We start from the raw sequence: 21465 nt of genomic DNA, 5'->3' as shown, positions 1-21465 counted from the left end.
TTAGAGACAATATAAAGTGTTCTATTTGGCTATTAATCAAATATGGACTTGATGTCACAAGTCTAATTCTAAATAACTATTCCAATTTGTATTTTGACTTAGTAACTGGACAGCACATGATTGTAAAAAACACGAAGTAAAAGACAAGAAAATTAAAAGTTAAAAACACCTTGAAAATACATTAATTGATTAGTAAATTACATTTCTGTCCATAAAACGTCATTTCTCTTTATCTGATTCTCACATTGAACTCACTTTGCCATCCCTCTGATCAAATGGTAATGTTAATCACTACATATCCATTATGTAGTACTAGCAAAAAGATTATTAATTATAAAGTATTCATTAACTCAAACATTATAGATCACTTTTTCCCACTGGTTCTCCTTAAACACACAAGTGTTTTTTCCAAGAGCATAAATTCTCTCTCATGCAGCCATTTTCAAGGAGCATCACACCTTTTTCCTGTGTCCTCATTTGTAAAAATTTATTGAAAGTCAAGCTCAAATGTCATCTTTTACCATACTTCCCTACCTCCTCCTAATGCTCCAATTTCATTTGGAACATATTTTAAACATAGCAGTTACTAAATTGCATTATATTTGGTTACACGCCTGTGCCTTCCAATTGTAAAGTAGGCAGTCTCGTTTAACTTTGTATTCTCAGTATGAGGCGAAAAGTAGCTATTTTACTTTTATGCTAAATCTGTTTAAAAACCTAACTTCCTTTAATTAATTACTTTTTAATTTTCAGCTTTTACACTTGGACTATGATTTGAAATCTAATGCATTTCCTGATCCATCAGACTGCTCAAATCTAATAATAGCAACAAATTTCATGTTGGCTTTTGATATTTTCCTGTATCTGGTACTGCCGATCTATTTTGACAAAATTTTGCCAAGTGAGTAATAATATGATTAAAATCGAATATCATTTTAATAATTTTATTTCCTAAAAATGAATCTCCTAGCGCACGTGCTATTTATGTTTTAAGAACTACTTTGCGCATCCACGGGAAGGAAATGAGGCCAGGTAGTTGCCACTGGCCAAATTAGTTCTTTTTTTTTGTGAGGGAGATCAGCCCTGAGCTAACATCCACGCTAATCCTCCTCTTTTTGCTGAGGAAGACCGGCCCTGAGCTAATGTCTATTGCCAATCCTCCTCCTTTTTTTCCCTTTTTCTCCCCAAAGCCCCAGTAGATAGGTGTATGTCATAGTTGCACATCCTTCTAGTTGCTGTATGTGGGACGCCGCCTCACACAGGCCAGAGAAGTGGTGCATGGGTGCGTGCCGGGATCCGAACCCGGGCCGCCAGCAGTGGATCATGCCCACTCAAACGCCAAGCCACGGGGCCAGCCCCCCAAATTAGTTCTTTGTTTGTCTCTTGCTACTTGACTGGTCAGAACTAAAGCCTGAATTTTGTTTATAGAATCACTGACCTTTGTTTGAACTTCGCTCTGCTCTAAGTGTATGGCTTGTTTCTTTTTAAAGAAATGCTTAGAAGTCTACTTCCTAAGTGGGTCTGGCCTGGTACTTAATCATGGAAATTTATAGCCTAGCTGTTTAGCTCAGCGATTCCGAGCCCCGGCTAATACCTCAGAACCTGGGGAGCTTTAAAGAAATACCAAGCCCAGCTCAGCCCCTAGAGATGCTGATTCAATTAATCAATCATGGGGCCAGGGCACCTATAATTTTAAAAATCTCCCCAGAGTTTCACAATAGGAAAGTCAATAGATCATAAATTTTCATTTTTATCACCTTGCAACTTAAAAGAATATGAGTCCCACAAAAGCAACGATCTGTTCTGTTCACAAATGCACCCCAGGCACCCACCTCAGTGTCTGAGGCACACTAGGGACTCAGTAAATGCCTGTGGCCAAAACACCAGTTCATTTTTTTCCTCCCTCCTTTTAATCAAAGGCAGGGTCTGTGTCTTTCACCTCTATATTTCCTGTTCAAAACAGTATGCCAAGAGCCCTTCATTATACCATATAATCCAGCAATCCCACTTCTGGGTATATATCCAAAGCATATAAAGTCACTATCTTGAACAGGTATCTGCACTCCCACGTTCATTGCAGCATTATTCATAGTAGCCAAGATATGGAAACAATCTAAGTGTTTGTTGATGGATGAATGGGTAAAGAAAATGTGGTGTGTGTATATATATATATATATAGAGAGAGAGAGAGAGAGAGAGAGAGAGAGACAATGGAATATTATTCAGCCGTAAAGAAGAAGGAAATCTTGCCATTTGCAACAACATGGATGAAACTAGAGGCCCTTGTGCTAAGTAAAATAAGCTAGACACAGAAAGACAAATACTGCTTGACATCACTTATATGTGGAATCTAAAAAAGCCAAACTCATAGTAACAGAGAGTAGAATGTTGGTTACCAGGGGCTGGGGGTGGGGTGGGAGAAATGGGAGATGTTAGTCAAGGGGCCCAAACTTTCAGTTATAAGATGAATAAGTTCTGGAGACCTAATGTAGCAGAGGGACTATAGTTAATGTATTATATGCTTGAAATTTGCTAAGGCAGTACATCTCAAGTGTTCTCACCATACACACACACAGAAAAACAGTAACTATGTAAGGTAACAGATGTGTTAATTAGCTTGATGGTGGTAACATTTCACAATGTATACATATATCAAAATGTCACATTGTACACCTTACATGTATACAATTTTTGTTTGTCAATCATACTTCAATAAAGCTGGAAAAATTGTGAAAATCACTAATGAAATAAACACATCGAGTAGGTAAAAATAAAAAGTCAACGACTAAACACTTGTAGAAAGGGAAGAAGGGGAAAGAATGAGAGCAAAGAAGCAGAGCAATGTCTGGAAGCAGTAATTGATCATGTTGTTTTTGGATAATCCCTTAAGAACAATAACTGTCTCTGACTTTTAGAAGAGTCCAGAATAATAGATGCCAGGATCTACAATTTTGGGCTAATATATTTATTATGTAATTGGAATTATTTGTATCATCCATTCATTAAGCCAGAATTTATGCCTGAATTTGAACAAGGTGACTTTGTTCAAAATTCTTTTAAAGATAAGAAATATGAATGACAGAAAGGAAAATTAACTGGATAAAATGACAGAATCATGTAATAGTAAATCTAATGGTAAAATGTATCCAATATAGTGCAGACTTTTGTTTGTCAGATTTCCTAATCAAAGGGAAGACATGAGTACTAGCTAACAATAAGCCATATGCCAGGTGTATAGAGGCTATTCAGTAAATCTTTACTGCATAAATGATTGACTGAAGATGTGAAAAATACACCTAGGTTTGAAAACCCATCAATCTTACTCTGCAGGTCAGTTGCAGAATATTAGAGGAATATAATTCTTCCATTTCATAATGTCTCCTAATACATAGAAAAACAGAAAGTGAAAATTAAGGGCAAATACACTGTGGATTAGTTTCCAGAAAGAAGTTCATGGATAATATGTTCTTAAAGCAGATCAGAAATTTGCTTCAGAGGAAAGTTATTATTTGGGGATAAGATAAAGCATAAATACAAAGTAGCATTTTTAAAAATTCCACTCTATGTTAAGTTTCAATAAATTCTTTTGCCCCATTCTCTCTTTTCCTTATAGTGTGTCACTTATTTTTGTTAAATCCTATTCTATCTTCTCTTGGAATGTTTGTTTTATATATCCCATAGTCACTTCTCAATTTCTTCTTCCTATGCCAGTGTAATGGCACCTGGACTCCTAGACAGAATTCAACATGCCTGGCACATCTTGCATTTGTATTCCACTATCTGGCTTTCTGAAGGTTAAGAAAAGTTTTAACATTTTTTTAAGTTCCTCCTGAACTTTTTTAAATCACAGTTTCATTTTTCCTATAGGAACAATTATTATAACAGAGACAGCTTAGTGATTTTTTTCCTTATGAAGCTACACATATCAAACAAAACTTGTGCATTACCTTGTGTCAACCATGTGTTCGAGTTTATCGGCAAAGGGGTTGCATTGCTATGCTGCATTAGAGTGACTCCCTTAAAGTGGTGATTGACTCAATATTTAATTGTCTCCTGGTCATATAGATGACCTCCTGGGCATCCCAGGAGGGGAGCAGCATGAGCAGAGGTGTGGAGGCCTGCCTGAGAACCAGACCGGCAAGGAGCCCACAGCGGGGAGTTTGAGGGGTTGAAGAGTTGGGCTGAGGGAGGACGGAGAAAATGCCTGTGATGATAGATGATTAGGGTTTTTTTTGTGTGTGTGTGTGTGTGAGGAAGATCAGCCCTGAGCTAACATCCATGCTAATCCTCCTCTTTTTGCTGAGGAAGACCAGCTCTAAGCTAACATCTATTGCCAATCCTCCTCCTTTTTTTCCCCCAAAGCCCCAGTAGATAGTTGTACGTCATAGTTGCATATCCTTCTAGTTGCTGTATGTGGGATGCCGCCTCAGCATGGCTGGAGAAGCGGTGCGTTGGTGCGCGCCCGGGATCGGAACCCGGGCCGCCAGTAGTGGAGCATGCGCACTCAACTGCTAAGCCATGGGGCCGGCCCCAAAATAGAAGCTTTGAAAGGTAAAAAGAAAAAAAGAGAGAGAGAACATTTAGTCATTATATTGATATTGATTTCCTGATTTTAATTCCACTTTTTTGCTCTTGATGAGAAATTACTGATGGTATTTCAAATTTGAAATGAGTCATTTGAGCCACATGATAAAATTTCCCTTCCAACACATTACTTATACTGCATAAAAATTAGAAAAAAATAAGTATATTTTAGAATTATATGTATTTGAAAAATATACTCTGTAATACTGAGGTAACTTAAGGATATTCTGGATTTTTTTCCTACAAACTCAAGTATTTCTGCTGTAATTCCAAAGCTATTGTAGATATTGTATATTTTTCTTTTGTGCAAAAAAGTCTTTTACCTCAAAGGATTTTTAGCCACATAATAATTTACTAGACTATTAATCTATCCTTCCAAGCAATGAATATTAACATCCACCTACCATATGCCAGGCATGTCAATGAACCTAGGAGAATAAGACATGTTTCTTGCCTTTAAACCAAGTAATTTCAAAATTTCAAAACAGGATAGACATATGAATTTATAAAAGGGTGTTTTATTATTTTTATTTTGACTTTAACAACCCAGTATATTCATATTTAGAAAATATGGCCATTCAAGGAAACAAAAAAGACAATTCATCAGCTCCGTAATAAAATTTTATTTGTAGTTTTAATTGTTTTCCTTCCTACCTCCCTACCTCTTTTCCGTTTTTCCTTCCTCCCACTCTTCTTCTTTTTTTCTTTTTTTCCTTTTTTCTTCCTAGATCTGGTATTTGATGTATATGAAGGCCAAATCACTGCAATACTTGGTCACAGTGGAGCTGGAAAATCAACACAGTTAAACATTCTCAGTGGGTTATCTGTTCCCACCAAAAGTAAGAGATTTTTTCCAAAGTCAAGTTGACAAATAAATCAGCTGTTAATATAAAGTCCTCCTGATCATTAATAACAAATACAGATAACTAGGGAAAAATGGAAGTTAATTTATAGTTTTATTCTATAGATGTATGTAATATTTAATTCGTATATATGGAATCTGAGTATTTCATGATCATTATCTTCATGGTCATTAGTTACCATTTGGCATTGCAACTTGTATCTGTTAGCTTTGGCTGCATGACAAGCATCCCTAAAATTAATGGCTTAAAATTAAAATGTTTTATTATTTCTCATGAGTCTGTGGGTTGACTGGCAGTTTTTCTGTCTGGACTGCAGGGACTGGGGCTGGATGTTTTAGCATAGCTTCACTCCCATATATGGGGCTTCAGTTAGAACTGCTGCCCCTCTCTTTCTGCATTGACTTTCGTATTCCATGAGGCTAGTCTGTGATTCATCAGCCAGTGGTCTCCATGATCCCAGAAGCAAAGAGAAGGCAAATTCCAGTGTGGAGACACTTCATGGCCTCTGCTTGTATCACATTTGCTAAGATTTCATATCTTAAATAGCCAAGCCAAAATGTGAGGGGTGGATAAATAAATAGACTACATCTCAATGCGAAAGCTGTAGATAGGATTTTATTTCTTTTTTAATATACCACACAACTAAAATGGAAGCTCATAATGCCTGAATTGTATAAACCTTGAAGACAAAATCATATATCTAAAATGTAATTAATAAATATATAGTGATTTTTCTTTTAGAAAGATCTTAATTTAAGCATTATCCTGATATTAACTCTTATTCTTTGTTATAGGTTCAGTCACCATCTATAATAATAAACTTTCAGAAACGGCTGACCTAGAAAATATCAGCAAGCTCACTGGAGTTTGTCCACAATCCAATGTGCATTTTGACTTCCTCACCATGAGAGGAAATCTCAGGCTGTTTGCTAAAATAAAAGGGATTCAGCCACGTGAAATGGATAAAGAGGTAAATAAATATTTTAGAACTACCATATTGGTCAAAATGAGATTGTTAATTCTATTTGCACTGAGTTTTTTTGCTTTCATTACATTATTTTTGTGCAAATCATTGTATAAATGTTGGACAAAAAAATCTAATTTAGATAATATCTAGCATTTATGTATAACTTACAGTGTGCCGAGCATTATCCTTAACTTTAAATGTAATAATTCACTTCCTCACAACAACCCTATGAGGTTGGCACTGTTATTATGCCCCCTTCACACATATGGAAACCAAGGTTCAAGAGAGCAAGTAACTTGACCAAGATTATGCAGCTAGTTAACATGGAGTAGTATTCAAATCCAGGCAGTCTGGCTCAGTATCCAGGCTTTTAACCACTACACTTTATAACTTTGTATTTACAAATTTAAAAATAAGAGAAGAAATAAATCTTGATTTGTGAAATAAATGTCATTTGATTAGATCCAAAGAGTTTTTCTGGAATTGGAAATGCAAAATATTCAGGACATCCTTGTTCAAAACTTAAGTGGTGGACAGAAAGGAAAACTAACCTTTGGAATTGCCATTTTAGGAGATCCTCACGTAAGTCAGACTAAATGTATAGATGAATTAAAATTTTTAAAAATGAAGCTTTTGGTAGTAGTTCAAACCTTTCATTTGCAAAGGATATCTGTGATAAAATATTTATGATAGAACATTAAATATAAGAACAAAATCCTAACCACAATATCCTTTTAACTATAAATAATATTGTTTCTATGTGTTTTCTGGAAGAACTGCACCTTACTGGAAAACCCCTTTATATACATCGCTCTGTAGATTTTCCTATTGGATGAACCAACTGCTGGATTGGATCCTTTTTCAAGACACCAAGTTTGGAGCCTCCTGAAGGAGCAGAAAATAGACTGTGTGATCCTCTTCAGTATCCAGTTCATGGATGAGGTTGACATCTTGGCTGGTAATTGCTGGCTTTTTAAAGTATCATGTTGAGGACTTTATGAAATTTGAGAAATATGGATTGGTTTTCTAAGCACCTGTATTTTGTAATCTGGTCATCTAGTTGTATGTGGCAATCTGAACTGCTGGTAATGATAGGAACTGGGCCCAGAGAGTCTTACTCCCAACCGTTTCCGTCTATCTCCTAGAATTTTGTATCTCTTGATTACATAGGAGCATAACCTGCCCGGAAACTCACTTATTGCAAAGCAAGAGTCTATATTCTAAAACACTAATCCTTTTACTCAAAATTGAGGTCAATCCACTTGAAATATTAAAATAATGTTGATGTTTGATCCTTTAACATTTATAATGTGATGATTCTCTGTATTAGAAGATATACGAACATAACCTCACTGTGTGGTTGGATGGCAAAACAATTGCTTAAAGTATATAAATAAGATTAAAATGTGTCTGTTTAAATGAGTCTTTATTAAGCCCTGTATTTGAAAATGTAGAAGCTCCTGAATTAGAGTTGGATCATATAGATCATTATTTGTCTTTTCTTGGGAAAGAATGGGCAACTTCTTAATAAACTTTCTTCTTTGCTTCTTCCTTTTCATTAGTCTAAGCTGATTCCATCCCCTTACTCCTCCCCTTCTAAGATGTTGTTGTCACAACTTATTCCATCTTGTCTTGTGAGATTGTGGTTAAAATGACGAGATCATCGTTACTTTTGATGTTTTCCTTCCCTTTATCTTTAATGTTCTAATTAAGTGTTTGCTAACCTGTTCTGATAGACAGCAGCAATTTTCTGATTTTGTCTGCCTATTTATCTCCTTGCTCAGGGCTTTGTAAACCCTTTCTTTTTTTTTCAGGTATGAAAGCCTTCTTGATCATTTCTCGCGGGGGGGTGGGTCTTGTGGTGATGAACTCCCTTAGCTTTTGTTTATATGGGAAAGTTTTTATTTCTCTATCATATCTGAAGGATATTTTCACTGGATAGAATGTTCTTGGCTGAAAGTTTCTGTCTTTCAGAATTTTGAATATATCATTCCACTCTCTCTTAGCCTGTAAGGTTTCTGCTGAGAAATCTGCTAAAAGCCTGATAGGGGTTCCTTTGTAAGTTATTTTCTTCTGCCTTGCTGCCCTTAATATTTTTTCTTTCTCATTGACCTTTGCCAGTTTTACTACTATATGCCCTGGAGAAGGTCTTTTTACAGTGATATAATTAGGAGTTCTATTAGGTTCTTTTACTCATAAATCTGGCTCCTTCCCCAGGTTTGGGAAGTTCTCAGCTATTATTTCCTTGAACAAGCTCTCTGCTCCTTTCTCCCTCTCTTCTCCCTCTAGAATACCTATAATCCTTATGTCACATTTCCTAATTGAGTCAGATATTTCTTGGAGAATTTCTTCATTTCTTTTTAGTCTTAGTTCTCTCTCTCCTCCACCTGAAGCGTTTCTATATTTCTGTCCTCTAGATTGCTAATTCTGTCCTCCATAATGTCAGCTCTGTTATTCAGGGACTCTAGTTTTTCTTTATTTTATCCATTGTGTTTTTCATCTCCATCATTTCTGATTGATTTTTCTTTATAGTTTCAATCTCTTTTGTGAAGAATTCCATCTGTTCATTAATTTTGTTCCTCGTTTCATTGAACCGTCTATCTGTATTTTCTTGTAACTTGTTGAGTTTTTTTATGATAGCTATTTTGAATTCTCTGTCATTTAGATTATAAATTACTGTGCCTTCAGGATTGATTTCCGGGTGCTTGTCATTTTCCTTCTGGTCTAGAGTATTAATATATTTCTTCATACTATTTGATGGTGTGGATTTGTGCCTTCGCATAGCGAGAGTATGTGGTTGCAGCTTCTACCTGCCACTGCTGGAGGGGGCAAGTCAAGAGCTGTGTATTCTGAGCCCACCATGACCTCTGGTGTCTGTGCCTATCCTTTGGAATCTATGCTGACAGGACCCATCTGCGATTGCCAGCTCACTCACTCACAGCTGCTGCTTTTCTAATGTATGCATTGGTGCTCTGGCCGACTGGCTGAGCTGGAGCGCCAGATGGGAGGAGGGGCACTTTCTTTCACGTCTGCAATCTCGGCGGTGTTCTTGCTCTGCCCTCACTATCTGCTCTTCTGGGGTGCTGGCTTGATGAAGACACCCCTGCAATAGATTAAACTCCTCTGCATGGGGCTTTCCTGCAGGCTGTGAGGGAACTTGGAGAGCAAAGTGTTCCCCCGGAGAGCCGCCCCTCCTCCCTCTTTTCTCAGAGCTAGGCGTGGTCCCATTTCCTGGGTCACTGTCGGGGACGGAGAGGAGATCCCCTTACTTCCTTCCACTTCCTCTGAGGGGGTCTAGCACCTTCACCTTCAGACATATGGCTACCTGGGTCTCTCAAGCATCTTTTGTGTTGTGTGAATGCCCTCTATTGGTTTCTGAATGTCCTTTTCAATGTGTCTTAGAGGGGAGAGTCTAAGGTAAGAGCTCACTCTGCCATGATGCTGACATCACTCCCACTTCTTCCTTTTCAGATAGGAAAGTGTTTCTCTCCAAGGGGAAAGTGAAGTGTGCAGGCTCTTCTCTGTTTCTAAAGAAGAAATGGGGGATTGGATACCACTTAAGGTAGGGCCACTCAAGGAGGCTGGGAGAATGGGAACTGGGCTTGAGTAAGACATGACGCTTGAAGCAACACATTACAGCACACAAGAAAAACCTTTATTGATATGATTGATGTTTGTATGTATGTATACACATATTGTGTATATGTATACGTGTATATAGAGATATATATATTCATTTACATCCATATATATATGTGTATATATGTGTGTGTATATATATGTAATGTATATATATTTATACATATATGTAATATATATGTAATGTAATATATGTAATACACATATATGTGTATATATACGTGTGTGTGCACGTATATATATATATGGAGTTAGTAGGTGTATAGGAAAGATACTGATTGGTAGTTATTAGAGATTGAAAATATAAGATAACAAAAAAGTTTTAAAAAATATGATAGAAAATATATCCACAACACACTGTTTGTTAAGGGAAGTATGTATTAAGGGAACTTTCTCAACTGACACCTTGTATTTCACTCCCTCATCACCTCTCATCCAGGGTGTTCATGTAATTTCTTAAGTAGTTTCCTGGCTTCTACTTCTTCTCCTGGTTCCTCCTCTTTCTTGTTCCTCCTCTCCTTTCTACCCTCTTTGCTTTATCTTTATCATTATTTTGAATAGTAGCATATTCAAACTGTTATTTACTGAGTGATTCAGATACTTAACATTATTTTATTTAAATATTCTATTTTTTTGAGACAGCAACTGTTGTTATTTTTACTCTATAGATGAAATTATAGGCTCCCTAAGTTCATAAGTGGTAGACCCAGGAATTGAACCTGGATATTTTTAACCTCAAGCTCTGGTTTCCAAATCCATATTTAAAATTTTTAGTTTATATGTGAATCAGTCATTTTGTCTAAAGTAAATCTCTGATTTATACTATCTACACTGTAAAAAGAAAAAAAACATATGATGATAATGAGATACAGCAAACAAAAATACTTCAATGGTTCCATTTTACCTACCAGAGTCCAAACTACATAGCCAAGTAATGCTGATGTGGCCCACACTATCATGACCCCCATATCATTTGCCCATACCCAATTTAATACTCTCTAGTTGAAATGAAATATCCATTGTTCTTTGCACATGCCCTGTCATGGCCTACATTCCCCATTGTTTGAGTTTATTTCCTGAGGCTGGCAGTTTTCTTGAACCCATTTCTACTTGTTCAAGTCCTAAAAGTTATTTGAAGCCTACCTCATCTAGCCTTTATTAACCTTCCAGCTCTGTGTATTGTCCCAATATTTTGATTTCCTAAGGCACCTTGAATTTCTTCTTGGAAATTAATTAAACTCTCTAAAACTCAGTTTTCACACTTATAAAGTGGGAATAATATTTCCTACTTGAAAGTAAAGGTTATAAAAAAAAAAAAATGACATGGCACCTAGCACATTGCCTGGCAACGTAAGAGGCTCTCAAAATAAAAAATGCTAGTCAGAATCACTGCCCAATTCATGAGTCTCTTCATGGGCTTCTGGATAGTAATATGTGTAATTGCCTTATTTCTTCTTCTAAATCAGGATCAGCAAGCTATGGCTCGTGAGCCAAAGCCAGCCCACTTTCTGTTTTTGTAAATAAAGTTTGATTGGAATGCAGCCATTCGCATTTGTTTATGTATTGGCTATGGCTGCCTCCATGTTGCAATGGCAGTGCTGAATAGTTGCCACAGACATCTACTGGCCAGCAAAGCCTAAAATATTTACTATCTAACCATTTACAGAAAAAGTTAGCTGACCTCCACTACCAAGCTATAAACTCCTCAAGGAAGAATACATGTACTGCTCATGCAGACCTCTCTAGCACCCAGAACAAGTTCTTGTAAGTGGCCAAGAAATATTTCTTCAATTATTTTTATTTCAGGGGACAGCATCATCATGGAGAACAATTATGATACTTTTTTGCTTCATTTGCTCATTGGGTTTCACTGCTTCTAAAATTGGCATGTATTCTTGTAGGTTCATAATAGCTTATGAGTAAATAGAATAATTTTGATGTAAACATTTGATCAAATAAAATAGCCATTTTTAAGGACTTGCTAAGTGCAGGAATCACTATTATTCAGTTCTTAGAACAACCCGAAATGTTTGGAATCATTATTCCATTTTACTAATGAGGAAATTGTTCAGAGAGGTTAAATAACACATTTAAAATGGCAAAACCAAATTTCAAAGCCAAGTCACTACTGCTATTTTATCTACTATATACTTTATAACCTTGATTAATATATTTTTTTGTTTTTCTACATTGATGATTTTCTACATGGATGATTTTCTCAATGATACTTTGTTCTTAGTCAAATTTCTGGGGTTAGCACTAAAAGGAAAGCAAGAGTTAGTGATCTCATCAACCCAAACCCACATTCATCCATAATTAATTTCTCTCTATAACTCCATTTCCTTCATAGCACTTACTACTATTGGTAATTATTTTATTTTTCTGTTTATTTACTCGTTTTCTTCCTGTCTCCCCCACTAGACAGTCAACTCCATAAGCGCAGGACAATGTTTTATTCATCATTGTACCCTCAGCACTTAGGGTAATTTTTGTCACATACTAAGAACTTAATAAATTTGCATTGGATGCCTAAATTGAATAACTGAACCTGTTTTGTGCCTATGCCTATCAAAAGTCCCTTGTTCATGCCCAATACAACAATCCTATTTAGCGAACTTAAACCCCCTTTGAAAAATCTTCAGTGCTTTCTGTCTTGTATAGTCCTGATCTTTGCCGTGTTGTGGCCCTGGTATCTCTATTTTGTAGCTATTTTCTCCTTAAGAACCTGAGTCAATATTGACCCTCTCTGGGCGTCATCCCTGAGTAACCTGAGCAGTAGTTCTGATAAGTTCATTCTTTCCTTTCCCTCATCACATTTACGTGATCTGATTTTTTTTCCCCTCTTATTTTATGTTTGGATGGCCTATTTCTTGCAGTAGATTTGAATTAATTTTCCTTTGTCACATAGAGACTAGTAATATTCCTCATGCTATTGGAGACTATGTCAAATAACATATATCTTTTTTTTTTTAACATCAGTTTGCAGTTGAATGAAATCTGTGTTCAGGAAAACATAACATCACTTGATAAACAACGCATTGCTGATGCCAAATTATCGGCAGAAAGTGAAGGAAAACTTGTCTATACATTGCCCCTAGAAAGAACAAATAAGTTTCTAGGTAAAGTACATGAACACCATGAAATGAAATACATAAATAATACTCATAATAATTATAATTAATATAAGTAATATTTATTGAGAGCTTACAATGTGTTCAGGTGTTTGAAACGTGATGCAAAGAGTAGTATAATAACTGATTATTTTATCTTTAGTGGGAAATATTATATTCTAACAGTTGCATTATGATGCCTGGGCATTTTAGGGAGCTTTTTTGGTCCTTCATTTCCTTTGTAGTATATAGCAGAATATTCTAGTATTCATAACCGTGCATAAACACAAATAGTTGAAAACCTCTGGCTTAACCATTGTGTTAAAAAGTCTCATGATATAGCTGTTTCTTCCCTTGACAAGACATTTGTGATAACTTTGGGTTATCAAAGTTTACTTTATGATAGCTATTTTGAATTCTCTGTCAGGTAAATCATATAGCTCCATTTCATTAGCGTCAGTTTCTGGAGATTTATCTTGTTCCTTTTTTTGAAACATCTTTGATGATTTTTTTCATTTTCCTTGACTTTCTGTGTTGATGTCTGTGCATTAGGCAAAGCAGGCACCTCTCCCAGTCTTCACAGACTGGCTTTGCTGGGGAGAAGACTCTCCCAGTCAGCCTGGTCAGAGATTCTGGGGGCCTCTATCAACTCTTTTGCTACCCAGAGAGAAGCAGGCAGCTGTGGTTTTTGTCAGGTCATCTGTGGTGAGCCAGGAGGATGAGCTATGGCATTACGTAACCTATAATAATGAAGAATATGTAATTTGGCAGAGTGATAGACACATAGATAGAGAAAACACAATAAGGAATCCAGAAGTAGATCCACACAAATATGCCTGATTTTTGACAAAGGCAGAAAAATAATTCAATGGAGGACAGATAGCTTTTTCAACAAATGGTTAAGAAGCAAATAGATCCACAGACATAAAAATGAACCTTCACCTAAGTCTCATACCTTATGCAGAAATTAACTCAATATAAATCATGGACTTAAATATAAAGTAAAACTATAAAAATTTTCGAAAATAAATAGGAGAAAATCTTTAGGGTCTACGACTAGGCAAAAAGTTGTTGGATTTGACACCAAAATCACAGTCCACGAAAGGAAAAAAATTATAAATTGTATTTTCTCAAAATTAAAAACTTTTACTTTGTGAAAGATCTTGTTAAGAGGATGAAAAAACAAGCGACAGACTGGCAGGAAGTATTTGCAAACTATGTATCTCACAAAAGACTAGTATCAAGAATATATAAAGAACTTTGAAAACTCAACTGTGAAAAACAAACAATTGATTAGAAAATGGGTGCAAGATATGAGGAGACATTTTACTGAAAAAGATATACAGATGACAAACAAGTACATGAAAAGATGTTCAATGTCATACGTCACTAAGGAAATGCAAATTAAAACCACTATGAGATATCACTGCATACTTATTAGAATGGCTGAAAAAAAATCTTTAAATAGTGATAATGTGAAATCCTGGCTAGGATGTAGAGAAAATGAATCACTCATACATTGCTGGTGGGAGTGTAAAACGGCACAGCCACTCTGGAAAAGAGTTTGCAGTTTCTTAACTACCATACAACTGAGTAATTGCACTCCTGGGAATTTATACTAGAGATATGAAAATATGTTCACACAAAAATCTGTACATGAATGTTTATAGCAGCTTTATTTAGAATAGACAAAAACTGAAACCACCCAGATGCCCTTTAACAAGTGGATGGTTAAATAAATTGTGGTACATCCATCACATGCAATACCACTCAACAACGAAAAGGAACAGGCTACTGACTGGTATCTGTAACAACCTGGATGACTATTCAGAGAACTACGTTCAGTGGAGAAAGCCAATACCAAAAGATTACATACCGTATGACTCAATTTATATAACCTTCTTGAAATAACAAAATTATAGAAATGAAGAACAGATTAATAGTTGCCATGGGTTAGGAGAAGATGGGGTCAGGAGAGACGTGGATGTGACTATAAATAGACAGCATGGAAATGTTCTATATCTTGATTGTGTTAATGTCAATACCCTGGTTGTGATATTGTACTGTGGCTTTTTTAGATATTACCATTGTAGAAAACTGGGTAAAGTGTACAGACATCTCTGTGTTATTTTCTGTGTTATTTTTTACAACTGCATATGAATCTAAAATTATATCAAAATAAAAAGTTTAATTAAAAAAGAAGTTTGCTAATTACATTTTTCATTCGGAAAAGCTGCTCCCTGGGTATAGGGCAGGGTGAGAGTCTGCATTGAGCGGTTGAAACAATTAACCTTACCATGTGTGATTAACAAAGACACACAAATTACCCCACAGAGTCATTCAGATATACACTTTATGGTGACAACACAAGTATTCCTTAAAGTCATCAGGCAAAGTGTTAATTGAACCCTAGTTAATGCATTTTAATAGTAGTTATAATTTAGAGGAGGTTTGTAAAATTTAGGTAAAATGAAGAATGACACATAATACTCACTGGTAGTTTAAATCTTACTCTTCTACTTTTCTGTGTACGGTACTCTAATCAAAACAAAAAGCCTTTAATTTATTCTTTTGCCTAGGGAGAAGCTCCAGGTTGAAGCCTCAGGACTTCTCTAATCATAATAGGATTTAAAATTAAATTTTTATTTGTTTCATTTGATTAACCGTTATCACTCAAATCCATGCAGGCAAGGACATTGTTCATTGTTTTAAGAACAATGACTGATGCAAAAGTATTTTTGATGAATGAACTAAAGAATGAATAGATACAGAATGGCTAGAGGGAGTATTGACTACCACAATTCCCAGAAAATTCCGAGATTCTTCATTCTCTGTCTGTGAGATCTTGTGATTTTTTTCTTCCATAGTCAAAAGCAGAAATAAAAAAATGATTTATAGCCTATGTCCTTCCTTTGACAAATATTTTCTGAACTGAAGAAGGTTCTGCACAATCCAATTAATTCTCAAAAAATTGGTTCTTTCTCTTTTGTTGGTTAAAGCATAAATAGCTCCCATTTGTATCTGTTCTCTGGAAAAGAGTCTTTAATTAATTAGGCTTAGAGTTGAAAAACTCTGAAGTTCCACATTAATTAAATTTTAAAAACAAGCCAGAAAAAAACTAAAATGAAATTTTAATAGAAATATAAATGAATATTTGATCAAAAGAAGTTAATATCTAGGCTGTAACACAATATAAAATAAATAGTATATAAAATTTTGAAGAATAAATTTACTTACTATGAAATGTTAGTTTTTAAAATGTCTGACATATCACAAGTATGATCTCATATATTTGTGCTTTTTAGTTTGAAAAGTTATCCTCAGTTCACTTGTGATTTTTCTTGTGTTGACTTGCTACTGTGTATGTGTTCTTTAGAACTTTATCAGGATCTTGATAGCTGCCCTGGCCTGGGAATGGAGAGTTATGGTGTTTCAATGACAACAATGAATGAGGTGTTCCTGAAACTAGAAGGAAAATCAGCTATTGATGAATCAGGTAAATAAAATGCATGAAAAATATCATGTAAAGGTATTTACAACACCCAGTGTGGAATGTATTTCAGTAAGATACTGTTCCAAAGATGTGATTACAAAATATGGGGTTCCATGATTAAGGCCATTCTTAGACAAGCATATATAAAGATGAAATACATCCCTGTCAAATTTGTTACCTCTACTGCCAATATTGCCTTGTTATTAAAGATGGCCCATTTTCTTCTATTCAAGACTCACTGCCCTCATCTTATCCCGTGTTCCAAGAGCAATTTCAGACAAAACATTTATTTTAAATCTATCTTTAAGTACTTTGAATATGTCATCTCACTGGCTGTGGGCCTCTCTGGTTTTTAATGAGAAGTCAGCTTTAGATCACACTAAGGAGCTCCTGTGTATGAGCTGTTTTTCTTTTGCTGCTTTCAAGATTCTCTTTTTGTCTTTGGCTTTTGACAGTTTGATTATGATGTCTTTAGGTGTTGAGCTCCTTGCATTTATCCTACTTGAATTTGTTGAGCTTCTTATATGTGTAATTTAGTGTTTTTCATCAAATTTGGGAAGTTTTTAGCCATTATTTCTTCAACTGTACTTTTTAACCCTTTCTCTCTATGCTCTCCTTCTGGAGCTCACATTATTGTATGTGCTAGTGTATGTTAGTATGCTTGATAATGTCTCACATTTCTCTGAGACTTCATTTTTCTTCTTTTTTTTTTCTTTCTGTTGCTTAGAACAGAATTTATCTTTTGTCATGTTCACTGATTCTTTCTTCCCCCAAGTGGAAATCTGTTGTTCTTTTATTTTTCGGTGAATATTTTTTCAATTATTGTACTTTTCAACTCCAAAATTTCCATTTGGTTATTTTAAATAATTTTTACATCTTTAATGATATGCCTTATTTGATGAGATATTATTGTCATACTTGGTGATTTACGAATGTGTTGTTCAATGTAAAAATATTTGTAAATTGCCAAGATATAATTGTTATTGACATTAAAATTCTTAATGTGGTCATAAAACATAACCTATGACTTAAAATATTTTAAATTTATTGAGACTTGTTGAACCAGCATTTGGTCTATTTCGGTGAATATTTCTTATCCATTTAAAAACATTTATATATATATATATATATATACACATACATACATATAAAGGCATATTTGTATGTGTTTATAGAACTATATACACACAGAATATATATTTATAGAACTTCAGTTGTTATATGGAAACTTGTATATTTGGTTGTCAATTTGGACAAGCTAGACAATAGTGTTGTTCAAATATTCTGTGGCCTAACTGATTTTTTTTTTTTTTGGCCTACATTTTCTGTCAATTGCAAGTGAGGGATATTAAGTTTTCCAACTATAATTCTAGATGTGTGTAGCTTTGTTTCTTTCTCTCTTCAGTTAGGTAAGTTTTTACTCCATATACTTTAAGTCTCTGTCATTAAGCACATACTCATGTAGGATTAGCATGTCTTCTTGATGAATTGCCTTTACTGGCCTTATGAAAGATCACTTTTAAACTCTGGTAGTGACAGTTACCCTGAAGCCCAATTTGTCTAGTAATTAATACAGCTGCGTCAATTTTAATGTGATTTGTGTTTGCCACTTTTAAACTTTTTTTCAATTCTGCTTGTGCCTTTAAATTAAAATGCATTTCTTATAAACAGCATATAGTTGAATTTTACTTTTTTTTTTTTTGATGTTTTAATGATTTCTAACATTGTGAAATTTTGGGTTGTACGTTTTTGTTTGTCCATCACCATATATATGAACTCCCTTCACCCCTTGTGCCCACCCCCCACCCCCACTGCCCCTGGTAACCACAGTCCAGTTTTCTCTGTCCATGTGTTGGTTTATATTCCACATATGAGTGAGATCATACAGTGTCTGTCTTTCTCTTTCTGGCTTATTTCACTTAACATAATACCCTCCAGGCCCATCCATGTTGTTGCAAATGGGACGATTTTGTCTTTTTTTATGGCTGAGTAGTATTCCATTGTATATATACACCACATTTTCTTAATCCAATTGTCAGTCGAGGGACACTTAGGTTGCTTCCACTTCTTGGCTATGGTGAATAATGCTGCAATGAACATAGGGGTACATAAGCCTCTTTGGATTGTTGATTTCAGGTTCGTTGGATAGATTCCCAGTAGTGGGATGGCTGGATCATAGGGCATCTCTATTTTTAATTCTTTGAGGAATCTCCATACCGTTTTCCATAGAGGCTGCACCAATTTGCATTCCCACCAGCTATGTATGAGGGTTCCTGTTTCTCCACATCCTCTCCAACAATTGTTGTTTTTTGTCTTGGTGATTATAGCCATTCTAACAGGCGTGAGGTGGTATCTTAGTGTTGTTTTGATTTGCATTTCCCTGATGATTAGTGATGTTGAACATCTTTTCTGGTGCCTATTGGCCATCTGTATATCTTCCTTAGAGAAGTGTCTGTTCATTTCCTCTGCCCATTTTTTGATCGGGTTGTTTGTTTTTTTTGTTGTTCAGTTGTGTGAGTTCTTTATATATTATGGAGATCAACCCCTTGTCAGATGTATGTTTTGCAAATTTTCTCTCCCAGCTGGTTGGTTGTCTGTTCGTCTTGATTCTGGTTTCATTTGTCTTATAAAAGCTCTTTAATCTGTTAAAGTCCCACTTGTTTATTTTTTCTTTAGTTTCCCTAGTCTGAGTAGGCGTGTCATCCGAAAAGATTCCTTTAAAACCAATGTCAAATAGTGTGTTGCCTATATTTTCTTCTATGAGTTTTATAGTTTCAGGTCTCACCTTCAGGTCTTTAACCCATTTTGAGTTAATTTTTGTGAATGGTGATAGCACGTGGTCCACTTTCATTCTTTTGCATGTGGCTGTCCAGTTTTCCCAACACCATTTATTGAAGAGACTTTCCTTTCTCCATTGCATGTTCTTAGCACCTTTGTCAAAAATTAGCTGTCCGTATACGTGTGGTTTTATTTCTGGGCTTTCAATTCTGTTCCATTGATCTGTGTGTCTGTTTTTGTACAAGTACCATGCTGTTTTGATTACTATTGCTTTGTAGTATGTTTTGAAGTCAGGGATTGTGATGCCTCCTGTTTTGTTCTTTTTTCTTAGGATTTCTTTAGCTATTCGGGGTCTTTTGTTGCCCCATATAAATTTTAGTATTCTTTTTTCTATTTCTGTGAAGAATGTCATTGGGATTCTGATTGAGATTGCATTGAATCTGTAGATTGCTTTAGGTAATATAGACATTTTAACTATGTTTATTCTTCCAATCCACGTGCATGGAATATCTTTCCATTTCTTTATGTCATCATGGATTTCTTTCAATAATGTCTTGTAGTTCTCATTGTATAGGTCCTTCACCTCCTTGGTAAGATTTATTCCTGGGTATTTTATTCTTCTTGATGCAATTGTAAATGGTATTATCTTTTTGAGCTCTCTTTCTGTTAGTTCATTATTAGCATACAGAAATGCAACTGATTTTTGTAGATTGATTTTGTACCCTGCAACTTTGCCGTAGTTGTTGATTGTTTCTAATAGTTTTCCAACAGATTATTTAGGGTTTTCTATATATACCATCATGTCATCTGCAAATAGTGAGAGTTTCACTTCTTCGTTACCTATTTGGATTCCTTTTATTCCTTTTTCTTGCCTAATTGCTCTGGCCAAAACCTCCAGTACTATGTTGAACAGGAGTGGTGAGAGTGGGCAGCCCTGCCTCGTTCCTGTTCTCAGAGGAATGGCTTTCAGTCTTTCCCCATTGAGTATGATGTTGGCTGTGGGTTTGTCATATATGGCCTTTATTATGTTGAGGTACTTTCCTTCTATTCCCATTTTATTGAGAGTTTTTATCATAAATGGATGTTGTATCTTGTCAAATGCCTTCTCTGCGTCTATTGAGATGATCATGTGGTTTTTATTCTTTGTTTTGTTGATGTGATGTATCACGTTGATTGATTTGCGGATGTTGAACCATCCCTGCGTCCCTGGTATAAATCCCACTTGATCATGGTGTATGATCTTTTTAATGTATTGTTGTATTCAGTTTGCCAATATTTTGTTGAGGATTTTTGAATCAATGTTCATCAGCGATATTGGCCTGTAATTTTCTTTCCTTGTATTGTCTTTGTCTGGTTTTGGTATCAGGGTGATGTTGGCCTCGTAGAATGATTTCGGAAGTGTTCCATCTTCCTCTATTTTTTGGAACAGTTTGAGAAGGATGGGTATTAAATCTTCTTTGAATGTTTGGTAAAATTCACTGGAGAAGCCATCTGGTCCTGGACTTTTATTTTTTGGGAGGTTTTTGATTACTATTTCAATTTCTTTACTTGTTATTGGTCTAGTCAGATTCTCCATTTCTTCTTGGTTCAATTTTGGGAGGTTGTATAAGTCTAAGAATTTATCCATTTCTTCTAGATTGTCCAATTTGTTGGCATATAATTTCTCATAGTATTCTCTTATAATTCTCTGTATTTCCATGGTATCTGTTGTAATTTCTCCTCTTTCATTTCTAATTTTATTTACTTGAGGCTTTTCTCTTTTTTTCTTAGTAAGCCTGGCTAAGGGTTTGTCAATTTTGTTTATCTTCTCAAAGAACCAACTCTTTGTTTCATTAATCCTTTCTACTGTTTTTTTGGTCTCAATTTCATTTATTTCTGCTCTGATTTTTATTATTTCTCTCCTTCTGCTGGCTTTGGGCTTTGTTTGTTCTTTCTCTAGTTCTGTTAGGTGTAATTTAAGGTTGCCTATTTGGGCTTTTTCTTGTTTGTTAAGGTGGGCTTGTATCGCTATGAGTTTCCCTCTCAGGACCG

At 35.4% G+C, this 21465-nt stretch overlaps 1 protein-coding gene across 1 annotated transcript in view; it reads left to right on the top strand.

Moving 5' to 3' along the window:
- Positions 1-21465, top strand: part of LOC131417958 (ABC-type organic anion transporter ABCA8-like) — a 67119-nt gene that overhangs the window by 12381 nt on the left and 33273 nt on the right. Inside the window, 10 exon segments of the mRNA XM_058562056.1 lie at positions 754-901; positions 4066-4108; positions 4517-4551; positions 5313-5423; positions 6242-6417; positions 6877-6996; positions 7234-7372; positions 9886-9976; positions 13033-13172; positions 16540-16659. Coding sequence (XP_058418039.1) covers positions 754-901; positions 4066-4108; positions 4517-4551; positions 5313-5423; positions 6242-6417; positions 6877-6996; positions 7234-7372; positions 9886-9976; positions 13033-13172; positions 16540-16659 — 1123 coding nt within the window.

This window comes from Diceros bicornis, chromosome 18 (assembly GCF_020826845.1).
Source record: "Diceros bicornis minor isolate mBicDic1 chromosome 18, mDicBic1.mat.cur, whole genome shotgun sequence".
Taxonomy (NCBI): Eukaryota; Metazoa; Chordata; class Mammalia; order Perissodactyla; family Rhinocerotidae; genus Diceros; species Diceros bicornis.
The sequence above is the reverse complement of the archived record's forward strand: the minus strand, read 5'-3'. Positions and strand labels throughout refer to the sequence as shown.